The following is a 13,176-nucleotide window of genomic DNA, read 5'->3' as shown; positions in this document are numbered from 1 at the left end:
TAGCTACTTAGGAGGCTGAGATCTGAGGATAGTGGTATGAAACCAGCCCAGGCAGAAAAGTCCATGAAACTCTTTATCTCCCAATTAACCACAAAAAAGCCAGTGGAGGGCTAACCTTACACACACACACACACACACACACACACACACACACACACACACACACACACACACACACACACACACACACACACACACACACAGCCAGTGGAGGGCTAACCTTACACACACACACACACACACACACACACACACAGCCAGTGGAGGGCTAACCTTACACACACACACACACACACACACACACACACACACACACACACACACAGCCAGTGGAGGGCTAGCCTTGAGCACAAAAGCTTGGAACAGGCCCTGAGTTCAAGCTCTAGGACACACACAGACACCCCCCCCCCCCCCCCCCATGTTGCTGGAATACAGTGATGAATATCTATAATCCCAGCAGTTCAAGCCCTAGGACGGGGACACACACACACACACACAAACAAACACACACACACACACACACACACACACACACACACACTTTTGCTGGAATACAGTGATGCATATCTGTAATCCCAGCACTTTAGAGGTGAGGTCAGGAACATTGTCCATCTTAGCCTATGTAGCAGGACTGTTTCAAAAGAAAAAAACCACTACTAAGCTTCACAAAATATTAAGGATTATTTTCAGTCAGTAAAAATATAGTTCAATAATTGAATGGATGCAAAATTGTATAGTCTGAAATGGCTGTCATTCTTCAGGGAAGTCTTTGAAATGTGGCATTTTGTTACTGCTTTGTAATATCTTACACTGACATTTTATCTGCTTTTAGAATTTTCTTTGCCTTGTACAGAAGATGTACCAACTTGTGGAGATAGCTGTGACAAAGTACTCGAATGTGGACTCCATAGATGTTCACAACGCTGTCACCGAGGTCCTTGTGAAACATGTAGACAAGTTAGTCACAGCCTGTAACAATTACTTTTTAGAGCTACATATCATAATATGATAGTATTGTCTTGTGATTGTTTAACATTTTTGCTTTTATGTACTTCTACGTGATGATCTATAGGTATTTAGTGTTCTAATATTTATGGTAAGAATCAGGAAAAGTATGTGCTAGTAGTCAAATGTAAAAATCTCCTTTTTTGTTTGTGCTTATAAATGTCCAGTGTGGAATTGTTTTTTTTCCATAGGATATTGAGAACAGTATTGAATTAGGCATAGTTTTGATGGAAAGAAGCAAAAGCCTAAATTTGGGACTTTAAAATTATATATGTCTCTGAGCACTGGTGGCTTATGCCTGTAATCCTAGCTACTCAGGAGGAATGCAACTTAAAGTTAGCCTGGATAGGAAAGACTGTGAGACTGCTCTTTCCATTTAAGCACCAAAAAATGGCATAAATGGAGAGCTGTGGCTCAAGTGGCAGAGGGAAGCCTTGAGGAAAAAAGTTTAGGAACAGGACCCAGTTCAAGCCCCTGGGAATGGCACTCAAACCCAAAAAAGTTATGTATGTCATTTGGTTTTGATCATACTGCCTGATCAACCAGTTAGGCTGCTAGACTCAAGTTTTTCTGTTGTAGTGAGACAAGATGTGAAATGTTATGATTGTTATGACTTAAGTGGTTTTAATATGTGGTTTTTTAATGTTTAATATCAAATTTCTACTAAATTTATTAACATTGATAGGAAGTCCTTTTTGGAACCAAGTAAGATATAAACATTTTAGGAGACTCAATTTTGATTTTGGTGATATTTACAGAGATTGTTGTGTGAGGAAAAAACAGTTTTAATAGTATTGTTTTGATTGTTCCAGGAAGTGGAAAAGCATTGTCGCTGTGGAAAGCATACAAAGCGAATGCCGTGTCATAAATCTTATCTGTGTGAAACTAAATGTGTTAAGATGCGTGACTGTCAGAAGCATCAGTGTAGGAGAAAGGTATAGAAACACTGATTTAAAACTTGTCTTGAATTTTTCCTTTTTGGGCCTATGATTAATAAAGGGCTTATCTTGGTCCTCAAATGTTCAGATATGTTCTTTATTTTCCATGTAAAACACTAGTAAATAGCCAACATAATTTCGTTGTTTATAATTAGTAGGAAATTATACTTGTTTTTTAAATAAAAAAGTCTCAAGCCAGGAATTGTTGCATCTGCCTCTAATCCCAGTGTTCAGAAGGCTGAAACAAAAGGATCTTGAGTTCAGTACCAGCCTAGGCTACATAATGAGATTCTCTCTCAAAGAAAACAGAAAAGCAAGCTTAGGTCTGGGGCTGTTGTTTTCTATTCTCTGGATTTAAAATTTCATTAAGAGAGAGTGCTAATTTATTCTGATGGTTGGGACCTAGCAGAAGTTAATAACAGGAATTATTTTTGATGCTTAGCCTAATAGAAATTTTACTGATATATTTTACTGTTCTATATATATGTAGCACTTCTGGGTGCTTTTTTTTCATTAAGAAACAGCCTTTTTGTAAAATTCTTTCTAAAGTTTATTGAAGGAGTGATGATATTAGCCTTGCTTAGTAGTCACATGATTTAACTTTATTCATTCTTTTAGGTTATAACCTAAAAGAATGTACATTTCTTCTCAAGAGTTTAGACTTTATCTAAATTGACAGCATTTATCATTTGATTTGGGTATAAATCACATAAAGTTAAATGTGATCTTTATTATGGTTGGATTTAATTCTGCCATCTTGCTATTTGTTTTCTAGATATTTCTCCACTCTGCTTTTGTTCTTCATTTATTTTTTATTTATTTATTTTTTTGGGTGGAGTGTGTGGGGGGGGTTAGTCGTAAGGCTTGAACTCTGGGCCTGGGTGCTGTCCCTCAGTTCTTCAGCTCAAGGCTAGCGCTTTACTACCTGAGCCACAGCGCCATGTCAGGCTTTTTCTGTTTATGTGGTTCTGAGGAATCAAATCTATGGTCTCATGCATTTGAGGCAAGCACTCTACCACTGAGCCACCTTCTTAACCCTTGTTCTTTGTTTTTTGATGATATCATTTCATCTACTTTATTTGCTTATTAACTCCAATTTATTTCCCTCTTCTCTTTTTCTCTTTTGACTAGTTGCTTAAGAACCTTATTACAGTAAATTTCCAGACATAAAATACATGATTCTTACCCATTTAATACCCCTGTATATAAACCCCAAATACATGTCTACATGTTTTTTTTTCCCTATGTTTAACATTGAGTTATTTTTGTATAACACAATTCAAAAAAAAGACAAGTAGTCCTTTGTTATATCTATTTTTGGTGCTTTTTCTTTTTTTGTATAGATTTAAGTATCCTGTTTTGCCTGGTGTTCTTTAGTGAAACATTAGGACAAGTCATAGCTATATCACAGACAGCAAGTCAAGGAAGTGACGAGAAAGACAGGTGTAGGTAGTCTACATTTGTTTCCCTGTCTTTTCATTCTCTAGTCCCATGTTTTGAAAATGGTGGCCAGATTAATCTATACGTTAAACCAATTTTATTTTAAAAACAGCCAGACTAATAGCCAGAATTGACTACATTTAGATCGAATCTATTTCTTTTGTAATGCTGCCAATCTCTGCATAGATAAGTAAATGAAATTCTTTGATGGAAGTTAACCAGAATATTTAACTAAAAAGCAAGAAAATTTAACTTTGAATATATTAAGTCATTGTCTATTTAAACTAGTAAACTCTTAAAAACAGTATCTGGTTACTGGAAGAATGTTGATATTTTTGAATATTTTCATTGTTAGAGTGGGAAAAATTGCTTTAACTTTACATAAGTTCTTTGAATAACTGAATTTATGCGTGTATTAATGATGATACTAATTTATATTAAGGGTAATGTGATATACCTGCCTTTCAGATTATATAGTATTTATATAGTGCTTTCTTTTCAGTGTTGCCCTGGAAACTGTCCACCTTGTGATCAAAACTGTGGACGGACTTTAGGATGTAGAAACCATAAATGTCCATCTGTCTGCCACAGAGGTACAATTTAACAATAGCTGTAATTTTGTGTTTGCATGTACATAGTGCTTTATATCTATAGGAATTTTCATATTCATTATCTGTTTTGTGACTCCTTAACAATCTTAAGGTAAGACTGTTGCTAATATCTGTTTTTATAAACAAGGCAAGTAAACCTAAGACTTGTTAAAAGTTAGTTACTTAGTGATTTATTCAGAAGAATGAATATTCACAGTCTTGTGGATATGGAAGTTTTATATTTTCTGTAAACCATGCTATTATTTCCCTAACCATCTCCACTCAGTTTAAAGAAAATACCAGTTAATATATACATGGGAATTTTTCAGTTTTGTTCTGAATTTTATTCATTTATATGGAATTAAATCTAGCAAGGGATTGAATACATCCTATGCCAGTGGTTATAAAACATTATTCTTGTGATTTGTTTATACTTTTTGGAACCCTAAAGAACTTCTGTTAATGTGAGTTTTATTTATTAACAATGACTGTATTTGAGTTAAAATAAAATAGTGTAGTTATTTAAAAATGGAAATATAGACACATTACATTTAACATAGATGTTTTTGTGAACAATTAACTACATTTCTCTTTAGAAAGCTAGTGAGAATCTTTTTTTTTTTTACTTTTTATATATGACTTCTTTTGCTTAATGTATGTTAAGATTCATTAGTATTTCCATCATTTCCTTATTCTTATAGTTGTGCAGTATCTTATCCTGTTGTGCAAATACAATAAATTTATTGATTGTACTTTTTTTGAGGTATTGGGTTAAGACAAAATTTTTCAGTATGAGACCTTTTTCCAGGCAGTTGCTATCCATGCCCAGAAACCGTTGATGTGAAATGCAATTGCGGTAATGCAAAGGTGACTGTGCCCTGTGGCCGGGAGAGAACCACGAGACCACCCAAGTGCAAAGAGCTATGCAGGTTGGTATGGAGCTCCTACAAACCTACACTTACAGCTTAACTCAAATGTTTTAAATAGGGCTGGGAAGATGGCTCAGTGGTAGAGCGCTTGCCTTGCATGCATAAGGCCCTGGGTTCGATTCCTCAGCACCACATAAGCAAAAAGAAAAAAGCCGGAAGTGGTGCTGTGGCTCAAGTGGTAGAGCGCTAGCCTTGAGCTGAAGAGCTGAGGGACAGCGCCCAGGCCCAGAATTCAAGCCCCACGACCGGACCCAAAAAAAAAAAAAAAATGTTTTAAATATTGTTAACAGTTTTTAGCGTAATTTTGCTTTAGTGTTTTAAAATGTTAATATCCTCAGTATGTTCATTGCACATGGAATTAGACAATACAGAAATAGATCATTGTACTTTACATATAATTGTTGAATTGTGAAAGGACTTAAACATTTTACTTTGTGATTTAGTCGACCACCATCATGTCATCATACAAGTCAAGAAAAACATCGGTGTCACTTTGGCCCTTGTCCACCCTGTCATCAACTTTGCCAAAAAGTTTTGGAGAAATGTGGCCACTTATGTTCTACTTCATGTCATGATCAAGCATTAATAAGGCAAACTGGCAGGGTAAGAGAATAGTATTAATAAAGAGATTGCACGTGGTTGTAGTTTCTTGATTTTACAGTCATTCAATAAGCAATGACTAAGTACTTTTTGAGTATGAAACATACATTAAACACTATGCTAGATACAGTGGAACAAGGAAAAGTAAGGCTTGGTCTTTGTGTCTGTGTGTTTGTGCAAGTTTCAGGGCCATACACGTTCTCAGCTTGCTTGCTCACAACTGGTGCTCTACACTTGAACCATGCCTCTAAAACCTGGGTTTTTTTCTCACGTTTTTTTACTGATTAATTGGAGATGTGTCATGGACTGTTTGTTCTGCCTGAGCTGGCTTTTAGCCACTATCTTCTAGGTCTTAGCCTTTGAGTAGCTAGGATTTTAGGCATGAGCTACTAGTGTCTAGAAGATTTGGTTTTTTTTTCCTTAAGCTCATAGTATGAGAACTGGGTGTGTGTAACTCCATGGTAGAGCACTTGTGTGTATGAGGCCCTGAGTTTGATCTCCAGCACCTGGGGTGGGGTGAGGTAGAGCTATGAAGAATGCCACAGAGTAGCTTCCTTAAAGACTCACTCACTTACTCAGTATTCATTGAGCCCTTATTATGGGTCAGACTTCTGACTAGGTAATGAGGAATAGCAGTGAATATAATGATTACATTGAACTGGTGGGTACTGGAGTTAACAGTTGTATATCTCATTCTCCTTTTGGCTTTTGAGAATTGAAGGAGGCTCTATTTAAATGTTGTTTCAACTTTTAAAAAGTGGCACTTTCTAGTATGTTTGAAGGGTAATAACTTGTAACATAGATGGAATAAAATGTTTCAGTAAGCACAATTTGTTGATTACTTGAAGAAAAATTCAACCTGTTTAAACAAATGATTCATTAGAACTGTTTTCTCAGAGTCTTAAAAAACCTATATGATTTAATCTTTCTGACTTCAAATTGTCATGTATTTTATTCATAGCCCCAACCTTCAGGACCCTGGGAGCAGTCTTCTGAGCCAGCATTTATTCAGACTGCATTACCCTGTCCTCCTTGTCAAGTTCCTATTCCTGTGTAAGTGTTAGAATTTTAACCTTTCTGGCTATTTCTGTTTTTCGCTTAGTATTGAACCTCTCCCCTTTGTTTTAGTTCAGTTCATCATTATTTCAGGCCTGGCCTGTAAACTATTCTGTGTTCAGCTTCATTTTCTTTTGTTTTTGTTTTTGGGTTTTTTGTTTGTTTGTTTGTTTCAACTGTATTTGCCATGATAGTTGCAAATCTATGGATCTCTCTGTTCTGTTTTGAGTTTTAGGTATAAGTCTGTCTAGACTTTTTTGGCAAGTGAATGTTACCTTTTGTTCCAGTACCACTCTTTGTTGAAAAGAATGTCCTTTACCTGTCATTTGCCTTTGTCAGAGATCAGGTGACTGTGTTTGTATGGGTTTATTTCTGGGCCCTGTTCCATTGATTTAGTTTTTCAAGTCTTGAAGCCAGATAGTCTCAGTCTTCCACCTGTGTTTTCTTCAGTATTGTGCTACTACCTCTGTTGTCTTTCCATATTTTGACTTTACAATTAGTTTTTTCAATTCCATGGAATTTCGATGGGAATTGTGTTGAATCTTGATAAAATCTTAACAGTATTGAGGCTTTCTCTCCACAGACAAGGAATATCTATTTAAATCTTTAATTTCCTTCCCTGGCATTTTGTAATTTTTGTAGGTAAGTAGATTGAGGTTTTTGTGTGGAGTATAGTCTTATGATTTTTAAAATTTCAAATTCCAGTTATTCACTGCTATTAGACAGGAAAAGAAGCCTATGTATATTAATGTTGTATCCTGTAACCTTATAGTAATTGTTTATTTCCATATTTGTTTACTTTTTATTCACTAAAACTAATGGAGTTAGGATCTTTGGTTTACATATTCTTTTTGAAGAATTTATGTTTTTATTTGTTTCCTTGTAGGGAATGTCTTGGGAAGCATGAGGTGAGTTACAGGTACAGTTTGTAAGTAAGCTTTTAATTTATATCTCTTTTATGCTAGTGTTGTTAGACATAACTAGATTGGAGTGTAGTACTTTAATGTTGTAGCTATTGTAGGTTTATCTACTCATTAAAATGCTTTTATTTAGCTTATGTATATATGCATTCATTGCAGAGTCGCTATATTACATTTCCCTTTTAGTAATAGAATGCTTTATTTCTTGGGCTCTTTATGTTTTGCTAGATTACTTTGACTTAGATAATAAACATTATTATTAATGAAAATGTATTAGACTTTCATGAAATCTGTTCTTAAATTATAGGAGTCATTTTGAAAATATGGGTCCAATGTACAAGTCGTTATGTCGAAAAATGAACTTTACAACTTTGGTGGGGGAGAGGATTGGGTGGGGGAGGCAGATGGGGGGATGGGAAGGGATGGGAAGGGGAAACAAAGGAGGAGGCAACAATGGTTGATAAGAAATGTACTCATTATCTTGCCCATGTAATTGTAACCCCTCTGTACAAAAATTTTCACAATTAAAAAAAAAGAAAATACGGGTCCAGAAGATTTTTTTTTTGTGTTTGTGTGTGTGTGTGTGTGTGTGTGTGTGTGTGTATATATATATGTCAGTTTCATCTTTATTTTTTTTAAGGTGAGTCCACTACCATGCCATGTTGCAGGACCCTACTCTTGTAAGAGAGTTTGTGGAAGACTCCTAGATTGTCAGAATCATACGTGTATGAAAGAGTGTCACAAAGTAACTGAAGTTGATGGCTGCACTGGCAAAAACAAGGTAATATTCTTAGGTTGAATGCATGTATGTCTACATTTTCAACCATCATAGCGTATCGTTTCCATTTATTATAGATTCTTCCTTTTTTCCTCCCCTTATCCTTTGTGGCCTGCCTTGCCTTTCCTAAAAGCTACCTTTTTCAAACTTGACACATAGGGTAGCTAATGTTCCTAATTTAAAAATTTCCAATCTTTTACTTTCGTTGGGGTTATTTTAATGTATATTTCACCATAGATATATGGTATGTATGTGTGTGTGCACATAAAATTATGTAAAAGCATTTTAAAGTCATAAGAGAAATGAACTGTTCAAAGATCTGTAAAAATGACCAAATGTATGTAATCAAAGTTCAAATAATATTAAGCAAAATAGTTCCTAAACCTACAGAGAATTATACTATAAGCAGGCATTTTAATGAGAAATAAGTCAGAAAACTTCATTTTATTTTTAAATAACATTCAATTTACAAATGTTTTAATTAATATGAATTGTGTGATTGAAATATTTATTTGCATTATTAGTTTTTTCTTTTATTGTTGTAATATGACATCAGTGCCTGTGGTATTATTTTGTTCATGTACACATTTAAATGCACTGCTTATGATATTTTAATCATTACATGACTTGACTTTTATAATACATTAGATAAAAAGAAAAAGTTAATAAATACAGTATAAATCAAACTAAAAATAATGATCAAAGTGACTTTAACTGTGATATGGTTTTTCTCTTCTCAATTTCCAAGACAACAAATGAGTCAGGAAAAACACATTCAAAGCCAGTGTGACTATTAGGAAATTATTGTGAATTACTTCTTGAGTAATAAGTTCTTTTTAAAAGAAAATTATTATTTTGTAGTATGGGGTTGAACTTAGGGTTTTATATTTGCCAGGACTGTATTTTTACATGCTTTCAACCGTCTTTTTCTTTTTTAATGAAAATTGCAGATGAGATTGGGATAGCCAGACTCATTGTATTTTTGTGTGTGTATACTGGTCATGGGGCTTGAACTTAGGGCCTGAGCACTGTCCCTGCCCTTTTGTATTCAAGGCTAGCCCTGTACCACTTGAGCCAGAGCTTTACTTCTGGTTTTCTGATGGTTAATTGGAAATTAACACTTTCTCCACCTGGGCTAGCTTTGCTATGGTCCTCAGATCTCAGTCTGCTGAGTAGCTAGGATTACAGGTGTGAATCACTAGTGACTGGCTTCATTGTAGTATTTAAAAATAGTCTTTTCTAGAAAAATAAACTTGATATAGGAAGTAATCCAGAATAGCAAGTGTATATTTAGTAATTTTATTTTCTTTTTTTCTGGTTTTTTTTTTTTTACAGTTGAGTAGAGTTCCTAAGTAAATATATGTGTTACTGATAGGGAACCTGAAGCTTAATTTTGTCAAGTGAATTCTCTGTGCTCATAAAATAGGAAAGTAGCAAGTTAGAAAATGGTGTTCTTGGCTTCTTAAATCTCGGCCTGGAAATGCTTTTTCTTTTAATATTTAAATTGAAGAGTATTGTAGGTATCCCATATAGTTAGAAAGAGCAAGTAGATTCTACATGTTAGTTTTGTGTATGTTTATATATTTTGTTGTTCATTGTTTTCTCTTCCTGAATCTTTGCATTTGAAAAAGTAGTATTGAGTAACACAGGTAACATTTACCCAGTTGCATGGGAATTATGCAAACAGTTTTCCTTATCTTCATTCCTCTTATTCCATAGAAAATGCGACAAAATGTTAGATCTGTCTTTTAAACAGATCTAGAATCTGACCATTTCTTATAACTTGTACTAACAGCTCATCTCAGCTACCAATTATCTTTTTTTTTTTTTTCTTTAAGCTACCATTATCTTCTTACTTAGATTTCTTAGTAACTCTCCACTCCCATTTTTATTAGTTTGAATTCAGGGCCTTAAGCTTACTAGTTAGGCACTCAATCACTTGAATACATCCTGGCTTTTTTTGCTTCAGTTATTTTTCTGAATGTTTTGTGTTCTTGTTGAGACCTGCTTGGACTTTGATCCTCCAATTTAGGCCTCTTGTCCTAGTCAAGATGACAGGCATGTGCCACCATCCCTAACTTATTGGTTGAACTGATGTTGTACTGATGTTTTCTCTGAGTTGGCCCCAACTGCCACCCTTCTAAGCCTTGCTTCCCATGTAGCTTGTTATTACTGGTAGGATCCACTGTGCCAGGCTGAATTCATCTTTCAGAAAACATACAGGTAACCTTATGGTAGTTTTGAGTCTCTCTCAGACTAAAATCTCAAGGCCTGATCTATGTCTTGTAACATTCTGTAGGAGTCTGACTCTTAATTACCTTACCCATCTTCTCAACTGAGGCTTGCTCATCACTCTTGCTTCCATTTGCTTCTGTTTTTACCTCAGTCTTTTTTTCACTTGTTTCTTTTTTTTGGAACTCTGCATTCCACCAGAGTTTTATGTATCTTCGCCTCATTCTGTTTAACTCAGTTTTTGTTCAAATGTGAACTTTATCAGGCAGGTTTTATTCTTGTTACTACCACCACATTCCTGTGCTTTAGCTTTTATTGGAGGGCTTATCAAGATGTTACATTATATTCTTTATTTCCCTCCTGGAATTTGTCCCATTTGTTCCCAGTGCCTGGAACAACACCTGGCAGATAAATGCTGGAAAGTGTTTGTGGAATGAATTAGATGTTCTTTTAAAAAATGTACTTTTAAAAATAAAAAAATAGAAGTTATTTATAGAAGAACATGTTTGTAATGTAATTTGAAATACTTTTACTTAGTCTGAAAGCCAAAAATAGCTTAGAATTTTTTAATACATTAATAATTATAATCATGGCTGTTTACAAATGATAATAAAAATGCTTGGTGTTTAATAAGTCATTTTTATGTCTAATTATAAAAAACAGTATTCTGCAATTAAAACTTCAAATTTCATTTTTATCTTCTGACACCAGTACATTAAATCACTACTGCAGGGAGAGTTAATATGTATGTTACACTAAGATATATCTATTTATGGGTGTGATTTGCTTTAGTGATGTGTATTCAATGACGATTGTGCTAGTTGGAGGTGAAGTTAATTGATAATTCACTCCATATTTTTCCAGCACTATTTTCAGAAAATATTTTGCATTTTAGCACTATTTTCAGAAAATAATTTACATTTTGCAATTTAGTGACCCTATGTGGTCAAGTTCATTTAAAGGGTGAAGTGGTTTGACTTAATGAGATTCATGAAAATCTATATAAATGATGGTTGTACTGATGATCTTATTGTTTATCTTAATATTTTTAAGATGAATAAGAACATATGCCATTTTATTAGCTCTACTTTAAAAAAATACCGTATGTTGGGAAATTCTTTCTGACATTTTTAATATATGTATACAGAGTATTGTGATCAGTATATATTATTACTCTTCTTTCTCCTGTTCCCTGGTTTTAAAAGAATTTCAACAGGTTTCATTGTTCTATTTTCATATGTGCATTAATTTGATCTATTTATTCTTAATCACTCTCTGTATTAACTATACTTCTAAGATGTGCAAAGTACTTTATTTAGTAGGATATCTAAGTTCAGTGTGTAGAATTGTAAGGATTTATTTCCATGCAATTTTTCAGGCTGGTTCAGAATGCCTTCATTGTGAAGAGGGGTGCTCTAAATCACGTCCGTTGGGTTGTCCTCATCCTTGTGTTTTGCCTTGCCACCCTGGAGACTGTCCTCCTTGTGTTCAGATGCTTAGAATAAAATGTCACTGCAAGATTACAAGCCTATATGTGGAGTGCAGGTAAGTAGGCTGAAGAAATACTATTTTATTAAGTTTATCTGTTTACCAAGTTTTTGTATTAAGTTTTAGTAAGCTTATCTGTCTATTAAGTTTATCTTTAGACCCTGTATAGTCATGGACTTTTCAGTAGATATCTAAAAACAAGAAGTGTAGCTTAATCTATCTTCTAGATACTTCACTGTGATTTCAACCAGGAAAATTCTGCTTTATTCCATTTGGAGATTTTTTTTTAAATTTAATTTAATTTTATTTGTGAACATACTGTACAGATGGGTTACAATTACATGGGCAGGATAATGCGTACATTTCTTACCAAGCATTGCAGCCTCCTCCTTTGGTTTACCCCTCACATCCCTTCCCAGCCTCCCCCCTCCCCCCCAATCCCAATCCTTCTCCTTCCCCCCCCCCCCCCCCCCCCCCCCCACCGATGTTGTAAAGCTCATTTTGGACATGTCAACTTGTACTTCTCATTGTTGCAACAGGTCCACCTGTATCCTTAAACAACTGGTTTTTCCCCATCTCCTCCACAAGTTATACTGACATCAAATATAGTGAAAGCAGGGGTTATACTGTGGGGGAGGGACATACAAAGCAACAAAGAGATAATCTTATAAATGCGTTAGAAACACATGCATGAAAGAAAAAAACCTTAAAATACGTATCTAAGGGTTCATTTTCCTGACATCACATTATCTGACCTTTTCCGCTTGACTCATACATATACTAGATATTGCAAATAAGGGAAACCATGGGACCTATGTTTCTTTGGGCCTGGCTTACTTCACTTAATATAATTTTTTCCAAGTTTTTCCATTTTCTAACAAAATGGGGCAATGTCATTCTTTCTGATGGAGGCATAGAATTCCATTGTGTATATATACCACATTTTCTTGATCCATTCATCTACTGAGGGGCATCTGGGTTGGTTCCATATCTTAGCTATGGTAAATAATGCTGCAATAAACATAGTTGTGCTGGTAGCTTTAGTGTGGTCTTGTTTGTAAACATTTGGGTAAATGCCCAAAAGTGGGATTGCTGGGTCATAGGGGAGTTCTATGTCCATTTGGAGATTTTGTATAAGATTTTGTTAGGAAAAAAGTGTTATCACTGGCTTTTAAATAATTACAAAAGCACTTCTGGGAC

General features: G+C 34.8%; 1 protein-coding gene across 2 annotated transcripts in view; it reads left to right on the top strand.

Moving 5' to 3' along the window:
• The window catches only part of Nfxl1 (nuclear transcription factor, X-box binding like 1), a 44,762-nt gene that overhangs the window by 16,817 nt on the left and 14,769 nt on the right, over window positions 1-13,176 (top strand). For both annotated transcript variants that reach the window (XR_006147240.1, XM_042678332.1), the window contains exons 9-17: window positions 833-957; window positions 1,818-1,940; window positions 3,886-3,976; window positions 4,782-4,902; window positions 5,346-5,505; window positions 6,464-6,555; window positions 7,445-7,466; window positions 8,119-8,259; window positions 11,867-12,033. Coding sequence is in view for 1 of the 2 variants with exons in the window: in XM_042678332.1 (XP_042534266.1) it covers window positions 833-957; window positions 1,818-1,940; window positions 3,886-3,976; window positions 4,782-4,902; window positions 5,346-5,505; window positions 6,464-6,555; window positions 7,445-7,466; window positions 8,119-8,259; window positions 11,867-12,033 (1,042 nt within the window). In the remaining variant the exon portion in view is untranslated. The remainder of the gene's footprint in view (window positions 1-832; window positions 958-1,817; window positions 1,941-3,885; window positions 3,977-4,781; window positions 4,903-5,345; window positions 5,506-6,463; window positions 6,556-7,444; window positions 7,467-8,118; window positions 8,260-11,866; window positions 12,034-13,176) is intronic.

The sequence above is a fragment of the Dipodomys spectabilis genome, unplaced genomic scaffold, assembly GCF_019054845.1.
Source record: "Dipodomys spectabilis isolate Male_0828 unplaced genomic scaffold, ASM1905484v1 ptg000043l, whole genome shotgun sequence".
NCBI classification, from domain to species: Eukaryota; Metazoa; Chordata; class Mammalia; order Rodentia; family Heteromyidae; genus Dipodomys; species Dipodomys spectabilis.
The sequence above is the reverse complement of the archived record's forward strand: the minus strand, read 5'-3'. Positions and strand labels throughout refer to the sequence as shown.